Raw genomic sequence first — 21,173 nt, forward strand, 5'->3', positions numbered from 1 at the left:
ATATATATATATATATATATATATAATAAACGAAACATAACTAATTTAAAAAGTAGAAAAACTAGGCTATAACTGAACGGAAAAAACTAGGTCACATGAGGCTGCTAAAATACTGAATAACATAAACATTACCTTATGTCTCCATAGAGACTACATCCCTCCCCTAATGCAACAACCCCGCCCGCTTAGGTTTTCTATTGGATAAACGCTCTGTCATTTTCAAAATTCTGTTTTTTTCATTGGTTCTTTCCCTCCCGTCACCTTATTTCGATTCCATACGCGCCAAACATTGTAGGACGTGACATACTTAACGCAAACACTTCGAGCAAGCACTGTTTATGGCCACTGAAAACTGCAGAATCCTGGTTTGTTTGTAAGCAAGGGTTTGCTTTGTTATTTATTATTGAATTTAGCCGTCTAAAAGGAAAGAAGGAACCATCCCTCTCTCTGTCTCCAAGGCAGCAGGCAGCAAACCGAAAGCACAGCAAGTGTGTTGTTGAAACGAGCAGTGTGGTGGGTGAGTCGCACTCCTTAGAATCATAACGTATTAGTTTGTAAGCGATATATATATGATCAGAGCTTTATAGCTAGTCTCGAAAACAATAACGGCCTTGGTTAGAATCTTATTTATGACTCTCCACTTTGATTTAAAGCGCATCGCTGATGTGGCTGATGCACGGTCGGGGGAGCAGCCCCAGGGGCGACAGTGTGTGTGCTGCTGATGGTGACCGCAGTAACAGCAGAATGATGAAGACTGACTCCTTCTGCATGAACCAGTCGTTCCCCTCCGCACGCAACTGCACTCTCAACAGCATGGACGCATCAGGTGGGCCAGAATGCTTTCACATATGTGCAACGATGTGTGGACAATGAAAAGAAGATAAATATTATATAACAGTATAAAATAATAAAGATAAAGCTTACCAAAATTACAACAGTACTGCATACAGCAGTCGTTGTGACAATAAAATGGTACCACAATGGAGATCTCTTAAGATATTTGTTGCCAAGTGTTTTAAAAATATTGAAAATATGGTTATTCAGTAGTGAGTTTCAGAGTGGTTGCTGAAGAAGATTTTTTTCTGAAATAGCTAGCCCAAAACAGCTGACTGGGATACTTTTGTTTTCCCTCATTACACAAAAATGTGTAAGACAGAATAACATCCTCAGTCACCATTCACTTTCACTGTGTGGAAAAAAAATACACTACTGTTCAAATTTTTGTATTTTTTTTTTTTTATTAATTTGAAATAGAAATAATTTGTAATATGGATGTCTTCACTGTCACTTCTTATCAATTAATGCATCCTCGCTGAAAAAAAGTATTAATTTCTTTAAAAAAAAAAAAATCTTACTGACCCTAAACCATTGAATGTGTATGCTAGCGTAAATCGATGGTGACTGAAGCTGTTATTCTCCTAAACAAAAGTAATATGGAAAAGTAACCGGACAGTTTTGAAAACTTTGACAGGGAGTTATTTTGCAGACTATTCATTTTTACTCTTTTGTTGTCCGAAAGGTGATTCTCATGTTGGTTCTTCCGTGGCGATGAGGAATCTTCAGATCTCCGATCTGCATTGCTTCCACCCCGTGTCTCCGTCATCAACTCAGTGTCCAGTGATGGAGAGCTCTCTGCTCAGACAGCTCATGTGTACTGCTCCAGAGAAGAGAGGCACAGCTCTCACCATCAACCCAAATAAAGCTGTCCTGTCCATTAACTGCACCACATTACAGGTATCGGATGATTGTTTTCACCAAAGACCTTTTACCAATTAAACAAAGGGCATATTACACCACGTTTTTGGTAGTAGGGATTGATTCTTTGCCTGGACTTTTAGCTGCTCACCTATTCTGTGAACTGTTGAGTTATTACAAAAGATTTCAATTATTTATTATTATTTATTGATGTTTTCTCTTTTTGCAAGGTTTCGGATGCAAATGAACATGCTTGTAAGCTGTTTGAGTGTGCATACAGTGATTTGATTGGCCGGAAGCTGACCTCTCTCCTAAAAGCCAGTCAGATGCTAGAGGAAGGCCTGAAGGAGGAGACACTGGATTCCGATGGGAACCTGGTTGCTATTTCTGCCAAAGTGGTATGAAACACTGTGGCTAATTAAACAACAATTCACTTAGCTGTCACTAAATTATTTGAATCTTGAATATCATTATTTGAGTCTTGAATATTTCATTTCTTCCACGCTGCATGTTTAGTACTTGGCTCTGATCTCTGCTTTCCTGTGCTGGATGTGAGCATCATTAATTAAAGCCCAGCTCTGGCTCATTCTCTCCGCAGGTGAGCGCAGTGAGTTTGACAGGAGCTGAGTTTCCTGTGTCTGTGTGGCTTCAGATACCGGAGCAGCGGCAGCAGATCTTAGAGCTCCTGCTGGAGCGAGTGGAGAGGATCACTGCACACGTGACGTTCACTCAAAATGTGAGACTCATTCCCTTGCAACTAATAGTGCACTGAAAGGTTATCCTTATGAATTAAGTTCAGCATTTGTAAACATAAATTGATTACCTTAAATAAGCTTATATTGATATTACACAATAAAAATCAACAGAATTGAACTGGGACATACTCTACCATTCAAAAGTTTGGGGTCAGAAAGATATAAGCAAGGATGCAATAAATGTATCAAAAGTGACTTTTACACTTTTGAACTTAGTATTCATCAAAGAATCCTGAAAAAATATATCATGATTACCACAAAAATTTTAAGCAGCAACATAGCAATCTGAAGTAAAGCTGTTGCTTAGTTGGCCAGAAAAGTTTTAGCCCCTCCTCCTTTTTCCTCAGGGCGGAATCCTCAGTTGTGATGCCACGTTTGCCCATCTCTATGGTTACCACGCTGCAGAGGAGATGACTGGCCTGTCGATCATGTCTCTGATGCCATCACTACAGATCCCCTTCCACTGCAGGACAACTCCCAAGGTCACAATAAAGTCTCTAAAAAATCTTTAAGGATACAGTTGCCATTTTTGCAGTTTCATTTGGTCATGCTAGAGATACAGAAATTATAACAAAAATAACTGGTTCTGTTTTTTATTAATATTTTGAATTAGCCTTTATTTTTACGTCTTCAGTTTCTATTGTAATTTTTCATTTTTAGTAATTTTTTTCAATGTATGTAATTTTTTTATTTTTTTTATTTCAGCTTTATTTCAATTTACAATTGTGTATAATAGTTTTAATTTACAATAACAACTCTACTGTGCACCTTCATATAGCTTGTTTCTTTACCTTTGTATTTCAGGTGTTGCGTGTTCAGAGATTGTGTGTGCAGGCCAGGTCTGGTTTGGTGGTGCCAGCATGTGTCCGTCTGCAGGCTGCTGTGTCCTGTGGAAGATCACCGCTGCAGATTAACGGATCAGCACATCCAGAACCTTCTGATGGCTCATTAATAAGCTCTCGACAGACTAACGGAACTCCATCAGGTCAGTCTTTCACTGCAGTGCGTGCGGTTTTGATTGTTGCTTCAACAGACTAAAATCACAATCAATCACCTTAAGTGTGTGTTTTCTCACACTGACATTGAAAATAAAAATATGCATGCAGATTTCCTTCTTTGAATCAGATTTATTTATAGCCTACAGCCACTAGTTAAAGTGACTTTTCCAATATTTACTCTGACATAAATAAAATCTATATTTTCATTGTGTTTCTTGTTGGTATTTGTCCAAGCAAATTAACTAAGTTGCTAATAAATTGTATTAGATTTCAGTGTGATCAATGCAGTGCTCTCTTGTCCTGCAGGTGGAAAATCAGGTGCGGGTTTTGTCCTGTCCCCCAGTGCAGGTGTGCTATACTCTGGGTCAGTGTGTGTGTTTGCTCCCAGTAGCTGCCTCCTGACGCTCCTGCCCAACGGCACCATTCACAGTCTCAACAACCCCTTCAGCTCTCTGCTGCTCGGATACAACAGCAGTCAGCTGCTCGGAAAGGTATAGATGCTGTGAGACATTCCCTTTTATGTTGGGATTTGTGTTAAGTCTGTATAACTCTGTTTTAATAAAAATATGCTTTTAGTTTTAGTGGGTCCAATTTGATTTAGCTAATCCAGCCAGTGTTATTTAAGTGTTATGTACTTTTATAGTTTTTATTAATATTTCCAATACACCTTTTCAGTTTTCATTTCAAATGAATTTTTTTAATGCTTTTATGTACTTTTCAATGATTCCAAGCTAGTTTACATGCTAACAGCAAGCCTGTGCATCTGTGTGTAGGATGTCACATACCTGATACCAGCGTTTTATGAGCGAGTTTGTGCTGCGGACCGAAGCAGCCACCCTTCAGCTCATCCGCATGACACATCCAGCCCCTCTGACAGAGGTACAGAGATGTGATGCACTGTAAGAATACACACACTTTAGCTTGTGGTGCTGTGCTAAAATCCCCTAACTTCCTGTCTGTATACTTCTCAGACCCCTGTAGATGTTCTGCTAGTGCTAACTGTCCCCCTGCTGATGTTCTAACCCTCTTTACTGACATGCTCTCAACCTGTCTGAAGGAAGATCAGCAGGAGACATGTAGTGAGTTCCTTCTATTATTGCACCTTTATTTTATTACTGTCATTTATTTTTTTTATTTTAATTTTTGTTATATTTATTTTAGTAACAATGTGTAATCTGGTTTTCGAGGTTTTTTTTTTTTTTTTTTTTCCACTGTAATCTGAATTATTGATATTTTATTTGTCTATTCATTTTATATGAACCAGTGTTTTTGTTCTGATTGAATGATATGTGCAGATCCAAACACAGTGCTTGCTGGAGACAGTGTGATGGTGCATCTAGCCATGCATAGGAGAGCAGGTCTTGGGAAAGGGAAGAGGATCTTCACTGGGACAAGCGCTAAACTAGAGAAAGAGAGCAGTGTCCCATCAACCATGACCTCACCTGCTGTCACCTCTACACCACTGAATGGGTTACATACTCCACTAATTCCTTTCATTTAGTTTTTTTTCCTTATTTAGGAAGTAAATTGAGAAAATTGCATGTCAGCATGTGGAAATGAAACCTATTATTATTATTTTAATGTGTTTTATTTATTATTTTAATCCTCATAGATCATAAAAAAATCATAATTGATTTATTATTGAATAAAATATTTAATAATATTAAAAACTATTAAATATAATAAAATATGTGGTATCATTTGCTGCTTGTAATTATTGCAATTTAATTGTTGTAAATTACTGGGCATGTGTGATTCCCACTTAACCCAAAAATATTTGTATATCACTTCATTAAAAGGCACTCTGTGGCAGTATCACTGAGATGCTATTATAGTTTTTATTAATACTTAGATTTTTGTTTTTATATATATATATATATATATATATATATATATATATATATATATATATATATATATATATATATATATATATATATATATATATATATATATATATATATATATATATTATAACTCCCTTTTCGTTTTAATTTTGGTTACATTTTAATTTTAGTAATGAGTAATTACATTTTATTAATGAGTCTTAATTTTTATATTACATTTTATTTGATATATTTATTTAATTACATCAACTAAATGGAAATCAAAAATATTACCTTGGCAATATAGATGTTACAGAAAAAAGAAAATGTATGACAAGTGCAGATTGTCTTAATTTGTCATCACTCTCTCTGTTGTTCTCAGGTTGGATGACACTACAGAGCTTTGTGAGCAGGTTGTGGATGTGACTACTCAAGTGTCTGAGTTGGACTCCGCCAACTCCAGTACAGCGCTGCTACAGACCTTTGCTCTGGTGGAGTCCCTGGAAGTCCACAAAACTTGCCTCTCTGCTACTCGCTCTGCTCATTATGGCCCATCAGAGCAGCTCTTTGCTAGACGAGATGCCTCCAAGTCCCCAAACTCAGACAATAAAGAAGCTCCAGTAAATTCCTGTGACACTGTGCCACATCCAAAACCTCACACACAGGCCTGCCAGTGTTTAGAGAAAGCCCAGCTTCAGGACTCCAGCTTTGAGGTGATTTCCCTGGGCAGTGGCTCATCGTCTGGGTTCTGCGAGCGGCTTGTGGGCGGTTCTGGTCCTGAAAAGTTAGATGAGTCTCAGCAGGGACGTCAGCTAGTGAAATCGGGCAGCACCTTTCTGGATTTGAACTCTAATGGAGATGTCATTGTTCATGCCATGTCAGAGATGGACCTGAATGACAGCATTGAGATCCCAAATGCATCTGCAGATCTTAACCATTCGCTAAGCTCATGTGACACCGCTGAGCTCCTGCGTACCCCTTCACCCTTCATTGTGGAATCCGACCCTGAAGCAGAAGCTCAAATCTGCCCAGAGCAAGAGACGACACAAAAACCTGCCCCATCACCACAAGAGCAAGAACAGACAACAAACCCTCAGAAGAAGACTCTAGAGCAACTGCCAATTAATCATCTAACCAAGCTTCGAGAGCAGTGGAATTCCTTTTCCGAACATGCTATCGGCTGTGCTCTGGATCTCCAGAGGGGTGGAGTTTTGTTGCCAGGCGACACTCCTGCCACCTCCACTCCGAAGAAGGTCAAGGTGAACTCTTCCATTCCAGAGGGCAGAATTCATGTGACCTGCTACAACAGTGATGGCACGCCAGTTGGTATGTCAGATGTGTCCCTCTAATTTACCTGCTGTTGTAATTATACTAGGGACCAATAATGACCATATTGTATCAGATTATATAAGGGATGGTTAATATTGTTAAAGACGTTTAAAATAGAGGAAGATGTGTTACATTGTAGCTAAATATATTAGCTAACAAGTCCATAGAAAAATATACTGGATAGCAGATTAATAATAGTAATAACATATAGATTATTATTGTAATATTGTGGCATTGTTCATTTTGTTGCGAGGCTCATTGTTTTCTACTTTGTAGAGGTTCATTTTTCCTAGTGGAAGCTTTAAAGGGACAGTTCACCCAAAAATGAAAATTGTCATAATTTTACCAAACCTTATGACTTAGAAGATATTTTGAAACATTTTGGGAGCCAAACAACATCGGAGCCCATTGAATTTCATTATATGGACAGTGAAGTTTAGCAAAATATCATCTTTTTATGTTGTATAGAAGAATGTTTTGCAACAACATGACTGCGATCAAACAACAGAATCATTTTGTGTGAACTATCCCTAAGTAAGGTAATAAACCAGTGAGATGATAATAACATACATTTCATATCCATTTATTAATGTGGCAAGTAGCCATGTAATAAGCATTATATTGTAGTCATTAATGCTAAATAAACCCATTAAGAGTGATCCAAGTCCCTTGTCTGGGTTTATTTTGTGATAATGATGACTGTACGTTATCTCTTACTGTACTTCATTTTTCCATTTCAAACTGTGTACTCTTTCTGTATGCCTGGTCTCAAAAGCACCATCTATCTTTTCTACTGTACATTTATGATGTTTCAGTGCATGAATACAACTGATACCATGGTAATTCTCTCACTCTGTGTAGAGGTGCAGTGTGATGTACGCTGGGTGTCCCTGTCCAGCGGTGGCTCCCTGGTCTGTCTGTGGCTGAGTGGGAGTCATCTCCTGCTCCACCACCAGGAGGCACTACAGAGCACAATGTCTCCCACAGTGAGGACTGGAGCCCCAGAACATGAGGCCTTGGCTTGTAGCCTTGCTGAGGTGAGCTGCCTGAGTACTTTTAAAATGAGCTCTTTTAAATGGATAGTCCACCCAAAAATGTTGTTCTTTCTCCTGTTGACCACAAAAGAAGATATTTTGAAGTAACAAACCAATCAGATTTGGTCCCTATTGATTTCTACCTAAAAATACAGAGGAAATCAATAGTATTCGAAGTTGTTTGGTTATGGTTACCAGCATTCTTCAAAATATCTTCTACTGAGTTCCTCAGAAGAAAGTAAGTTGTACAGATTTGGAACATCATGAGGAAGGGTAAATGATGTCATTTTAATTTAACTTTAGTATTTGCATTAAAGATAAAGTGGCAACCTTCCTTTCTTCCTCATTTAGGCAGTTCGTTCGGATGCCTTGCGCTCCTCTGTGGACCTAGAGCAGTCTGGAGCATGTGAGGGTCAGTTTGAAGAAGAGTACCATCCACTGCGCTCCATTGGAAAGGGAGCCTTCGGCTTTGTCTGGCTCGCTAGAAGACGGATAGATGGACAGGAAGTCAGTGACACTCTCTCTGCACTCACTGCTGGTCATACACTCATATTCATCCGGTTGCGAGATAATAACTTGATAACAATGACGTCAGTTGTTCAAACTTTGGTCAGGGTTCTGAAGAGATGATATTTACTCTCTGAGTCAGTGTCATTGCTGTAGGGTGTATCCAGTCTTTTATGGACAATTATATGAGCTGGTGAAGAGATGTTGAATACGTTTATTATCACTTCAATTTCAGGTGGTTGTGAAGTTCATTAGGAAAAGTGCAGTGGTGAGTGAATGCTGGGTGGATGATCCTGATCTGGGTCGGGTCAGTCAAGAAGTGGCCATACTGGCTCGCCTGCAACACCCCAATATTGTGAAGGTACACTGAGAGAACTGTTTGAGTTCGTATTTAATAGCAAATAGCTTAATCAAGCTATTGGTAAGCATAAGAGAAGTTTCAAAAACTAAAGAAAAAAAACTAACCCCAAACATTTGAACAATAGATTTATAGATATCATATTCATATTATACATTTTCTGGATTAATGTCAAGTTTTATATTGAACATTGCCAAAATGCTAGTTAAATCATGTTCACTATTTGTGTTTATGAGTGTATTACTTTTTTTGCTGCAGGTGCTGGAGGTGTTTGAGAATGAGGGATTCTTCCAAATGGTCATGGAGAAGCATGGGGACGGGCTAGACCTGTTTGAGTTTATCGACCTGCAGCCAAGACTGGATGAGCCTCTAGCGAGCTACATCTTCAGACAGGTGAGAAACAGGCTGTGAGAACTGTTGCACATAGAATTTGTAATTGGATCACTTTTTCCTAATGTGTATCTGTATGTGTCTGTACGTAGTTGGTAGCCGCAGTGAGTTACCTGCGTGGCAAAAGAGTGCTCCACAGGGACATAAAGGATGAAAATATCATCATAAACTCTAAATTCCAAATCCGGCTGATCGACTTTGGCTCTGCTGCCCTGCTGGAACCCGGGAAGCTCTTCTATACCTTCTGTGGCACTCTGGAGTACTGCTCACCAGAGGTGCTTCAGGGAAACCCGTACGTACTAAACATCACACAGACATCTCAGTTCCATCCGTGTGTCTAAGCTTGATGAGGACAGAATACAGGATAAGATACGGGTATGAGAAGGGTAACATAAAGCTGTGTGTGTATATATGTATGTTCATGTCTATAAAATAAGCAACACATTAATTACTGTATGACTGAGATCACCACAAAGCCCTTGAACATTCAAGTGCACGATTCATCAGAGCAGGTCTTTCTTTATTTACCTTCAGTAAAAATGTAGGGACAAGTTAACATTTATTATTCACTCAGGTTTCATTAATTCTGTTTGGATGTTGAAATAGGTTTGAATACCCCTTTTAACTTGGAAACATGCAACATCACAAGTTAAAACAAAACAAAAAAAAATGGTTGTGAAATGCAGTTTTTGATGTATGTAGATACGAGGGTCCAGAGCTGGAGATGTGGTCTCTAGGAGTGTTCTTATACACCTTACTCTTCAGTGAAAACCCATTTGGCTGTGTGGAGGAAACCCTGCAGGCCCGACTCAACCCTCCATGCCAGATATCTACAGGTTTGCAGCTCTGCTTCATCACATCTATGAAGACTGACTGGAGACACATGACTAATTTGACTTTATTCAGGGTTTCTGCAGGTCTAAAAAAAAAAAAATTCTTGCTTCCACAAATGAAGGTGTTAAAAAGATCTTAAATTGGTGCAGAAAGTATTAAATTTACAGACATGCCAAATTTAATATCTTCCTCAGTGTTTTTGGCTTATTTAACAGCACAAATCTCTTCACATCCTTAAATCAGTATGCATTTACTTGAGATGCAAAATGAAGGTATTGTTTTCTGATGAATTGTGCAAAATTGAGTTTATGCTTAAGAGATCTGTCAATGAGGCTTGAAGACTTCTTTCCCTTTACATTAAGTTGAATTTTCTGAGCCCATTGGCAGAAATTTGTTCTCATTTTAATCATAACAGTTCTTTTTAAATAATTTCTAAGAAAAATAAGACATTTTGGACATTACTTTTTAAAATAAAACCTGCAAAAACACTATTTATTACTGTTCAACCTGTTGCTGTTTTCTTGTTTTAGAGTTGTGTGCACTGTTGGCTGGTCTTTTGCACCCTGTGGTTGATCAAAGAATGACTCTAGAGGAGCTCTTGGAGTCGCAGTGGATTCAGCAACCCATAAATCAAGCAGAGTACTCGTGGGCAGAGGTCTTTCCCTCTAGCAATGGTAAGACTATTGGTTTTAGATTATTTCATATTTGGCCATTTATGCTTTCATCCTCCAAAAAGATTATAACATTTAGCTCAGTCAAACATCTTTATGTTTGAGGATCTGCATCATTTATCATATAATTTTTTTTTATCTCAGAATCCACACAACATGTGGAGTCCAACTCATGTGTGCACCGGGCAGACATCCTCTACCTGGACCTCGAAAACAATCTGAGCACTTCAGAGGACACCCCTTTAGTAGATGAAGATGATGAGGAGGATGAGGAGCAGAGGAGAACAATTGCGGCGCTGCAGTCTGAGCTGCTGAAATATCTCACAGATGAGTGAGGAGCTGTTGTGAATGTGTTCTGCTCAACTAATTATGACATTACATCTAATGTCACCATGAGCACTAATGCACAATCTCTGCAGAACACCTGCAGTTGTCCTCCTTGATGATACCAGTCCGTCCAAAGAGCAAAAAAAAGTAACTGGGAATGGAAGCCATCTGTGTTGCTAAGAAACAGCTTTATCTCTGTGTTTGGTGAAGGAATAGGAGTGTATTTCTGAATGTGTTGTTTTTCACCTTTCATGGAGTTTTTAAAACATTGCATTCTGAGATGTAGAAAGTTCTTGCTGTTTGTTGTCATGCTATGGTGTTGAGCACAAGAATTGTCCTGTTAAAACATATGACACATGCACTAGACATTGATGAGGGTATTTGTTATTAGGCCTTCAGAGCTTGAAAAGAATTTTAGGTTGATTTTGAACATTTTAAATTATGAATATTTTAATTATTTTTTAACTTTTAAATATTTATCCTTTGAATAAATTGTTATTGGCATAATTTCAGTTTGCATTGGTTGTCAGTTACTATGATTTTATTTCAGATTGTACACAGGCTTTGTAAAGCCTCTATCAAATGTTAGTCAACTGAATTCTTCAATAAAATATTTGCAGTTTATATTCACTTTTGTTTCGTCTTCCGTGCAAACAACCGGAACTTTTTTGAGGTCTGACTGTTGTTTCAGTGCGGCTGTATTTTGATGCGGCACGAGTATGGGTACACATGTATGCAGAAAACAGGTAAGGAAGAAACGATAAAAGAAATATTTCACACATTATCATAGAATTAGACACTAGACTGAATGTTCAACTACTGCTATATAGCTACCGTTAGAAAATATCGCGATTGGTTACTTTGTAAGAAGCGGTTTCTTTGATTTGCTGGTGGGAACGAGAGCCTAACATTAAATTGTAATGAATCGCATAATAAAAACAAATTGATAAATAATAGCTTATTTAATATTTTAATAGTATATGCGACTGCTTGACAATCTGAATCTCCTGAAACAACGTTTGTTAAAACTAAGAATAATTTTGCAAGGAACAACACATCAAAACAAACAGTTCTCCATCCTGATTATAAAACTATTCTCTATTTGTTATCTTATTATTATACTTTCATTATTTTGAGTGATTACACAAAACAAAAGCTAAAAGGTTATTAAAAATAATTTATAGCCCCTCAACAAATAGCTACAGCATCATACAATATCAGTTCAACATGACATAACGGAGACTGGGTTTTGTCACGATTAGAAGTATCAATAATTATATGGTTTAAAAGTCAAACTACACAAATGCTGGTTTCGTGTAATAAAGTTTCTGTATGTTAGTTTTAAACATCGAGTTCAAAAAACAGTTCTATCAATTCGGAAGATAGAACTGTTTTTTTGAACTCGATGTATAATACATGTATGAACACATGTATGAGCTTATATATATTTTATTATTATCATAAATCAAAAGTAGAAAGAAAATAATTAGATAAAGCTAGTGTTAGAGGGTCTATCTATCTATCTATCTCTCTCTCTCTCTCTATCAAACGTTCAGAAAAACTTCCTAAAATGCTTAAAATATTTTATGATATATATACACACATATATATATATATATATATATATATATATATATATATATATATATATATATTAGTTTTTGTAATAATGAAAAAGAAAACAAGTAAATAGAATACGAATAGAGAACACTAGTAGAGGGTCGGGTTTTTTTGTTTGTGGTTTTTTTTAAGAAAACAAGTAGATAGAATATCAGCAGAATAGAGAGTGCTAGTGTTAAGAGGGTCAGTTTTTTTTATAATAAATAAAAGAAAACAAGTGGATAGAATATAAATAAAATATAGAGTGCTCGTTCAACAGTTTCAAGAATATATTTAAAAAATCTGACCAAATCTGTCACTTCAATACACCAAAAGAATGATTTTATTCATCTTTGCAATTCAACCCAAAAGTTTAGGTAAAAGTCTGTGAAGGTGATTTTGTGCCTCTTTGGGATGGAACTACAATGCGTTGTTCACTTGCAGAACGCAAGCTTCTGGAGGGCAGTCTGAAGTAGTGAGTTTAGGTAAAGGGGTGCAGCGCCAGTGGTTGTTTTGTAGCCAAATATCAGTGCCTTGAATTTTATGCAAGTGGCTATTGGTAGCCAGTTATTAATTACTTATTACAGTATATACATTTTAGTTGAGGAAAATTTACTTGATATATCCACTAAAAATCCCCATTAGGTGCTTAAAAGTCAAATGGCTCAGAAAAGTTAGTCCTGAGAAAGGCTGTAGCGTGGGTTTATATATTCGTCCAAATATATTTAGTGTGTCCAGACATTTTGGGGCCATTATGTATTCAACTGAACAGCATTTGCTTCCTCCTTCTATATCTCAGATAGTGCGATGGATGTGGAGATGGAGTGTTTGTCCTGTGGCGGTGAGCAGAGGTTATATGCCGTTCTGCTCCACACAACAAAAGCCCCATCAAGCAAATCCATCTCCCATCAGTCAGGTCACCCACAGACCTGGGAATCAGCTCACCCTGTGCTCTTTGCTCAAGATGGGCTTCTCCGAAACTCAAGCCAAGGAGATGCACGAAGGTGCTACCAAGAGCCGTGGGAAACATGTTCATTCTGTTCTGACAGCACTGTTGCTCCTGGGCTTAAATCCATCCAGTATCCTGAAAATAATGCAGAAGTGTCCAGAAGTATATTCACTTAAAGGGGCAGACTTACAGCAGCGCATCGATCATCTGAGGAAGATGGGACTGGTAGAAGGTGATGCATCTTGTCTTTTAGTAAATTACACTGCTGTTCCAAAGTTTGAGGTCAGTAAGATTGTTTTTTTTTGAGACATTAATACTTATATTCAGCTTATATTAAGCTACAAAAGATTATTTCAAATAAATACTGTTCTTTTGAATTTTCTATTCATCAAGCAATCCTGAAAAAAAGAGTATCATGGTTTCCACAAAAATATTAACCAGCACAACCAAGGAAGGTTTCTTGAGCAGCAAATCAGTATATTAGAATATTCTATACATAAGTTTATTCTGAAGGATCAAATGCAGCCTTGGTGAACATAAGAGACTTCTTTCAAAAACATCGGAACTGGGCTGAAACTAACAGAAGTATTGTGGACCAGAAATAGCACTGGAACTACGTAATGTGTTATAATGATTTGTTTATTTATTAAAAACGGGTTTCTGCCACAGTACAACATACAAATTATTTGCATATTATTAGCATGAATTTTTCTGGTTTAAAACCTACTAGCCTTTGAAGTTGATGTTTGATGGTTTTAATTTTAAAACAATTTAGGATTGACAATGTTGTTTTGCCAACACAGCAATAAATGAAATGTTAAAATATATTAAAATAGCTAACAGTTCTTTTAAATGGTAATACTATTTCACAATATTACTGTTTTAATATATTGTTGATGAAATAAATGCAGCCTTGGTGAATATGAGAATTTTTTCAAAAGCTTATTAAAATATCTTGCCAACCCCAAATTTCTGAACAGTGGTGTAAATGTATATCAAGTTATTGAATTATTTTGAAAATATTAACTTTGTATTAAGTAATATTTTTCTACCCAATTATTAAATACAAGCTAAACAGTTTCATTCAACTGAAATGTATTTGTGTAGCACATTTTATAATAAATATAGTTAGAAAAGGCCGATTTACAGAAAATAATGCAACACAAGCTATAGGCAAGGGAAAAACAATTTTTGAACATATGTACATAAGGAGAAAAGATAAAATAAAAATGAGGGCTGTCAAATTGATTAATCGCATTCAAAATAAAAGTTTGTGTTCACATTATATGTGTACGGTGTATGTATTTATATATAAATACACACACATACATGTATAAATTTAAGAAATGTATATGTTACTGTTTAGACTCTGTTCCGTGTCTGTGTATGTTTCCTTCCCAGCTCTGTGTTTTGTTTATTTCTTTATTTGGTCTTCCTGTTCCTGTCCTGATCATGTTATTATTTGTTCCAGGTGTTTCCCTTTCTGTTCCACTGTTCCCAGGTGTGTCCCATAAGTTTCAGTGTATTTAAAGTGTGTTCTGCCCCTTGTTTAATCACGATTAATCAATTTGACAGAAAAAATAAAAATAGTTTTCTATGGACCCTCTAGTGCTCCGCTAGGTGTCCATAGACCCCAGTTTGAAAGTCACTGATGGAGAGTTGTCCAAAATCACCAAATCATGATTTTACTGTTTTTAATATTTCTAAAGTATCTGAATCCTATATAATAAAAATTTTAAGCCAGCTTAAGAGTTTTAGGGCTAAAGGTGTTTTTGATTGTGATTCTGTATTGGGTAAAAAAGTATGTAAATGTTCTTAGTACACCTATTACTCATTTGGTTAATTTGTCGATAAAACAATGTTATTTTCCAAATGCCTGGAAGTCAGCAGAAATAACACTAATATTTAAGACTGGTGATCCTGCTAATGTAACTAATTATAGACCTATCAGTATTCTTCCAGTTGTTTCTAAAGTAATTAAAAATGTAGTTTGCAATCAATTAGTAGAGTATTTAAATCTTGGTCACTTTCCATTACTTCATATGCAGTGTGAATTCAGGGCACATCATTCTACGGAGACAGCAAACTGCTCTTTTGTTGAACAAATAAAATCCAGTCTTGACAGAGGGGGTGGTGTTGGTGTTGTCTTCCTTGATTTTAAAAAGGCTTTTTAGACAGTTAATCATAATGTTCTTTTATCTAAATTGTAAAAGTTAAAGTTAACATGGATGGAATCATACTTAAATTTAAGAAAACTAGTCCTGCAAGGGTTGATTCTTGGACCAATTTTGTTTAGTTTATATATTAATGATCTGCCTACAATTTTTTCTAGAAATCCAGGTACAGATGTATGCAGATGATACAGTTGTTTATACTTATGCTAAGACAAAAGAACAAGCTGCTATCAAAATTACTGGTTCATTGAACAAAGTTTCAGATTGGTTACATCACTCTTTCCTTATAATTAATGTAAGTAAAACTGTGGGAATGTACTTTTCGATTAAGAGAGTTGATGAGCGTTGTCTGGATATTGTTGTCGAAGGAGAAGTAATAAATATTGTTGAGCTTTTTAAATATTTTGGTATGATTTTGGATTCTAATTTAAATTTTAAAAAACATGGAAAAATGGTTTCTAGAAGTGCTATTATTGTATTATTTGTAACGGAGTATTGTAATTTTGTAACAACATCCTGCCCAGGGGCTGCAGATGCAAATTAGCTCTGTAGCTAACTCTGGCACAACACTTGTGTTGTGCATGGTCCCTGTTAAATATATGAAATAAACTAAACTACACTAAATCTGTCCACAGGTAGTCTGCAGAGGATGATCAGTCGCTACCCCAAAGTCATGCTTCTGCCAGTCAAGAGGGTAAACATGGTATCCCGACTGCTCAGAGAGAAATGCCTCTTTACCATCCATCAGGCCACAGACATCCTCAGAGACTCACCTGAGGTTTTGGAGCAGGATTTGTCCAAGCTGGAGTACAAATTTCAGGTAGGGCTGCTATTTTTCACTAAAGGTTTTCCTGGCTTTGATGACAGTACAAAATGTTGGGGTAAACTGTTTGTGTACATGTTTCTCTGATGAAGTTTTGCCGTTGTGTGGGCCATTTTGGATCACTGAAGTTGCCATTTAAAGAGCAGTTAGTGTTTTACAGTAGTTTCAAACTGACGTACAGCTTGTTTTCTTCCCGCAGTATGCATATTTCCGAATGGGTGTGCGGCAACCAGAGATGGTAAAGGCAAAGCTGTTCAGGTTGTCTCTCTCTGAGCTGCGGTGTCGTCACTGTTTTCTGGAGCAGAGGGGACTGTACCAGACACCAGACAAAAAGGGCCAAACTCTCATCCTTAACCCCCCTCTCAAAGACATCCTCTGCGTCTCTGAGGAAACCTACCTGGTGCAGGTCGCCATGGCAGATGCAGATGAGTTCCATGTTTTTCGCAAGCTGATGGCAAGAGAGCAAGAGGAAGAAGGGAGGGAGGACGAATACAGCAGTGATGAGGAGTTAGAGGAGGATAAAGATGATGATGAGGATGATGACGGACTGCACCGGAGAAAGCGTCACTGGAACACTGGTTACAAGAAGGACAGGAAATGAGGCATTTTGTATTAAATATTCAAAATGAATAAAAACCATTTCATTCAGCAAAATTACCTATGTATTTTTTTTCCAGATATATGATGGTAGCATTTCATGTTTTGCATAAATGACCTAACATATACTGTTTACAGGCTGGTGGTCATGACAACATTTTTGTATATTATTTGTTTGTTTAAACTTCCCTCTCTTTTATTGCTTTATAAGCTTTTACCTCCGGATATGAGGTGAATAGTAGTGTCAAGGGACATTGAGGTAATAATGGTGTTAGTGTTAGTTTATCTGAACGGCTGTTATGGGGAGGGTCAGCATAATTTACACCAAATGCTGAGTAACTATGGAGAGCTGAAAGAGTGTTAGTGCCGTGCGATCGTTTACGGATCTGTGCGCATCAGTGGAACGCCTGCTCTCTGATAACAAGGATAGAGTCAGGAGGTATTGATTTGGGGGCGACATTAGTTTAATGGAGGCCTGGATGGAAGCAAGAGTTACACATGTGGATGTGTGGAACAGGTAGGTGAGTCATTTTAACAATTAATCGATTGTTTTTCAATGCGTTCATATTTCATTCTTCCTCTCTGAACTGTTTGTCGAAGAAACAGGGCTGAAACTTACAATAGTGTTTTTTTTTTCAGTTGGAACTACGTACCATGTCATAATGGTTTGTGTATTTATTAGAGATAATAGCCTGTATTACCGGTACAACAAACAAGCACATTATTTGCATGGATTTTTCCTGCTTCCCAAACATAATGCTACTGGCATTTATGGTTGTAATTTGTATGTTTGTAAATATATTAAGCTCATTCAAGTTCACTCAAAAGTGTATTTTTTATATTTTTTACTCATCACTATTAACCCTTGGATTTGTGACAGAATGTTTTCTTGAAAATGTACAGACTCACATATTTTTATGCTCCCTAACAACTATACTTTCTTCTACTTTTTTTTTTTTTTTTTGTATTATTAGGAATTTGAATTATTAGGTAATTTATTATAAATATAGGGTAGGGATAGTGTGTAGTCTATTTGTTTTTATTTTCTGTTTGAGATTAAAAATGATTTGTCAAATTGTGTATAAGAAGGAAAAATGCTTTGTGAATGTTTGATGGTTTTAATAATAACAATAATAATAATAAAACATTTATCCATTATTATTTTGGGAGAAATTGCAAACTTTAAAGATTTGTTAAGGTCATTATAAACATTTAAAGGGATAGTTCACCTAAAATGAAAATTCTCTCATCATTCACTCACCTTCACGGAAGAAAAAAATCATACAGGTTTGCAATGACGGATAAATAAATTATGACATAATTTTCATTTTTGGGTAAATATTCTTTTAAAGTCCCTCAAAAATTGTTCTTCTTCCTTGACTTTTATCCAAAACATATTGAAGTGATAGTTACTTTACAAAAAACCTCAGTCATGTCACAATTGCTAGTCAGTTGCCAGTTACTGTATATAAGGAGGAAGGACCTTCTTATTCTATAGAGCAGTTACTTGGACAAAAAAAAAAAAAAAAAACCTGTGTAGTGCAGGGTGAGTTATTCATTTTTGTTGTCTTTCCTGGTTTGAAAATGTAACTGCATTTTTTTAATGTTTGAAAAATGTTTGATTTTGCCTCATCCTAAGTTTACAGATCATATTGTGTACAAGTCTGTACTCATGTTTCTTCTGTTTTCTGTAGGTAAAGAAGCCGGATATATGTGCTCCACCATTCCAGTCTCAGCATACAGAGGAGCTATTGTTCTTCAGCCTAACGCTTTCTCTCATTAGTGTGGTGCTGGACTCCAAACATGAATCAGTCTTTTATTGTTAAAATCTCTGCGGATTGGTACAACATAACGGAGAGCAGACACATGAAGCTGTTCCTCATCCCTACAGTTCTGCTCACCTCTGTCACGTTGCTGGTCAACCCCATTCTTTCCCTTTGCATACTGTGTTTTCCTTCGCTACGTCAAGAGAACCGCTACCTGCTCCTTGCTAACATGCTCTTCGCTGATATGCTCTTCCTCGCCATAAACCTTGCGATGGTCTCCTGCAACTCCATGGGCCTGCACATGCCCCACTGGTTGTGTGAGTTCATGATGGTGAGCATGGTAATGACATACAGCACCTCAGTGCTCACCATCACATTGATGGTTGTCGACACGTATGTGGCGGTACGGTGGCCGTTACGTTACAAAGAGATTCTTCCACCATCTCGGGCTAGGAAGATAATCATGAGCTTGTGGGTGATGGCCACAGTGTGTCCCGTCTCTTTGCTAGTGATGTTTGAGGTGTTGATGGGCCAGAACAAGCAGAGCCGTCCAGTGTGTTTAGTGTTGATTGCGCTGCACTCGTTGGAACAGAAGAAGGTTGGCGTTCATTCATACTTCATCATTGCCATCAGCCTCTGCACTGTTCTTACTGTGTACTGTTACATCCATCTCTACATCATCACCAAGACTTCTGGGATATGGCGTAGTCGGTACTCTCGTGCACGTATGACACTTCTGGCGCACGTTCTGTTACTCATGATGTATTTTGTACCCACGTTGGTCTTTGCAGTCGAGCTGGCTCTTTTAAAGCAAGAAAGCTTGGAGGATGTGGGAGTGTGGATTAACTTGGTGAACATGTGCGTGTTGATGTTGTTGCCACGCTGTTGCACACCTTACCTGTACATCCTGCGCTATCGCGAGATTTACAAGACTATCCAGCACGTGTTGTGGAAGAAGAGACACCAAAGTCAGAGGAGTGCAGCCTAGAACTGCACTTGAAGTAAAGCAAGCCTGCAAAATAACTGTGTCTGGTTGCTCTGCCGTTGGAGGTTTTTTTTGCAGAAGAAGGAATTTAAAAGACTCCTGAGCCAGAAAGAGATATCAAAAGATATATTTTATATTTTATTATTCACTTTAGTATATTCAGTTAAAGCATTTTAATGTTTCAATTGTTTTTATATTTTCATATCTAGACTGAAGACTGAATGTGCTGTTATTCATCATAACAAAATTATATAATGTGCAACTGGGTAAATCTAACAAAGAAAAGTCTAGGTTACTAAGACTTAATTACAAATATATATATAAAATAAAATAGGCTTGATTTTCTTCATGTAAAATCTGCATTTCTTGACTATTTTTTTGAGATTTCCCCAGTGATAAAAAGATGTTGTTATTCATGACCACAAAATTGATTCAAACTGCAAAGCAGTGGTCGATGCTGTTTTGTTCTCTTGGTAAGGTAAATAAATATACATTTCAGATTGTGTCTTTCTTCAATTTCCTATAAGTGTTCAATGTTTAACCTGTGTGACACTTAGCGCTCTAAGTTAATCAATCAGTCCAAAAATAACAGTGTAAATGTTACGCAATCATTCTGATTCTAGGAAGACATATCAATATTTATGCCTTGGTGCAAAATCCCAGAGTGTCATTCTGATCCATTTAGCTGTGAAGTGATATTTACCTGTTTCTCCTTCTCCATGGAAACCGTCTACAAGTGTGTCTGTGACCAATCCAGATCTGTCTCCTAAATCACTTACCACAGTCTGCAGGAAGAGGGAAGGAGAGACACATTTACCTGTCCGTCAACCTTTTAGCCCAGGATTGGATGCACATACACATGCCAATGGAAAAACTGATGGAGGGAAAGTCGGAGCGTTTCTACCTAGCTGCAGAAGACCTTTTTTTATCTCTGCTTTGTTCGTTTGGCAATTGGTACAACAAGTCGGGTCGAGCTGAGCTTCACAGATGTTCTTCTAATTTCTCGAACTCTTCTGAAAGCCCAGCAGAGATGTTTGCACACGAGTGGCATGGATTCATCCCTCCCTGCCACATGAGGTTGCTTAAACTGTGCCCCGTTTTGGCCTTTCTAGCCATTCTGCTGATCACTCCGGTCCTTCTAGTACATATCCTGTCCAGAGCTGACCTGCGGCAGCAGACACGTTACCTCCTCCTGGCCAATGTTCTCTTCAGCGACCTGCTTTTTGTTTGCATGAATATCTTGAGTGCCTGCATCAATTTAGCCGGTGTGTTGATGACGGAGTGGCCGTGTGCCGTGCTGCTCTTCTTATCGGCCGTCTTGTACAGCTCTGGTGTCCTGAGTATTACAGCAATGGTGCTGGATACCTGCTTTGCAGTGTTAGCACCCTTTCGCTACCTGGCACTGTGGCCTGTGTCACGGACCTACGGAGCTCTTGGCGTAATCTGGGTCATCTCTGTCTTTTTCCCTGCGGCATCTATTGGCGTGTTTTTGTGGTACCATAGTACGACCCCCTGCGCCCTCCACCTCTGCTCCCTTCCTTTGCTGATGGTTTTGA

At 37.6% G+C, this 21,173-nt stretch overlaps 3 protein-coding genes across 8 annotated transcripts in view; all 3 read left to right on the forward strand.

Annotated features, from left to right (window-relative positions):
• Positions 1–259: 259 nt before the first annotated feature.
• On the forward strand, positions 260–11,348 carry LOC109088390 (PAS domain-containing serine/threonine-protein kinase-like). 4 transcript variants are annotated; one of them, XM_042778683.1, is made up of 21 exons: positions 277–373; positions 459–517; positions 654–826; positions 1,520–1,734; positions 1,926–2,093; positions 2,294–2,431; positions 2,798–2,932; positions 3,255–3,435; positions 3,755–3,939; positions 4,222–4,327; positions 4,420–4,527; positions 4,744–4,918; positions 5,657–6,600; positions 7,465–7,640; positions 7,989–8,144; positions 8,380–8,505; positions 8,761–8,895; positions 8,985–9,184; positions 9,595–9,728; positions 10,257–10,400; positions 10,542–11,348. In XM_042778683.1, the coding sequence occupies exons 3-21, from the start codon at positions 664–666 to the stop codon at positions 10,730–10,732; spliced, it is 3,780 nt and encodes a 1,259-aa protein (XP_042634617.1). In that variant the 5' UTR covers positions 277–373; positions 459–517; positions 654–663; the 3' UTR covers positions 10,733–11,348. The 4 variants fall into 4 exon arrangements, with proteins under 4 accessions (XP_042634612.1, XP_042634617.1, XP_042634638.1 ...); XM_042778704.1 differs by having other exon boundaries at positions 281–373; positions 459–513; XM_042778693.1 differs by having other exon boundaries at positions 285–377; positions 463–517.
• LOC109088403 (transcription termination factor 4, mitochondrial-like) lies at positions 11,343–20,117 on the forward strand. 3 transcript variants are annotated; one of them, XM_042778742.1, is made up of 6 exons: positions 11,343–11,470; positions 13,123–13,504; positions 14,744–14,773; positions 16,082–16,266; positions 16,469–16,871; positions 18,561–18,680. In XM_042778742.1, exons 1-5 carry the CDS (start codon positions 11,444–11,446, stop codon positions 16,868–16,870), a joined length of 1,026 nt encoding a protein of 341 aa, XP_042634676.1. In that variant the 5' UTR covers positions 11,343–11,443; the 3' UTR covers position 16,871; positions 18,561–18,680. The 3 variants fall into 3 exon arrangements, with proteins under 3 accessions (XP_042634676.1, XP_042634683.1, XP_018977283.2); XM_042778749.1 differs by lacking the exon at positions 14,744–14,773 and having other exon boundaries at positions 11,429–11,470; XM_019121738.2 differs by lacking the exons at positions 11,343–11,470; positions 13,123–13,504; positions 14,744–14,773; positions 16,082–16,266; positions 16,469–16,871 and adding an exon at positions 16,889–17,383 and having other exon boundaries at positions 18,561–20,117.
• Positions 20,118–20,227: 110 nt separating this feature from the next.
• Positions 20,228–21,173, forward strand: part of LOC109111393 (probable G-protein coupled receptor 148) — a 1,491-nt gene continuing 545 nt past the window's right edge. The window contains exon 1 of the mRNA XM_019124328.2: positions 20,228–21,173. This exon is cut by the window's right edge and continues 545 nt beyond it. Within this exon, the coding sequence (XP_018979873.1) occupies positions 20,465–21,173 (709 nt within the window). The 5' untranslated portion in view covers positions 20,228–20,464.

Source organism: Cyprinus carpio, chromosome A2 (genome assembly GCF_018340385.1).
Source record: "Cyprinus carpio isolate SPL01 chromosome A2, ASM1834038v1, whole genome shotgun sequence".
NCBI lineage: Eukaryota > Metazoa > Chordata > Actinopteri > Cypriniformes > Cyprinidae > Cyprinus > Cyprinus carpio.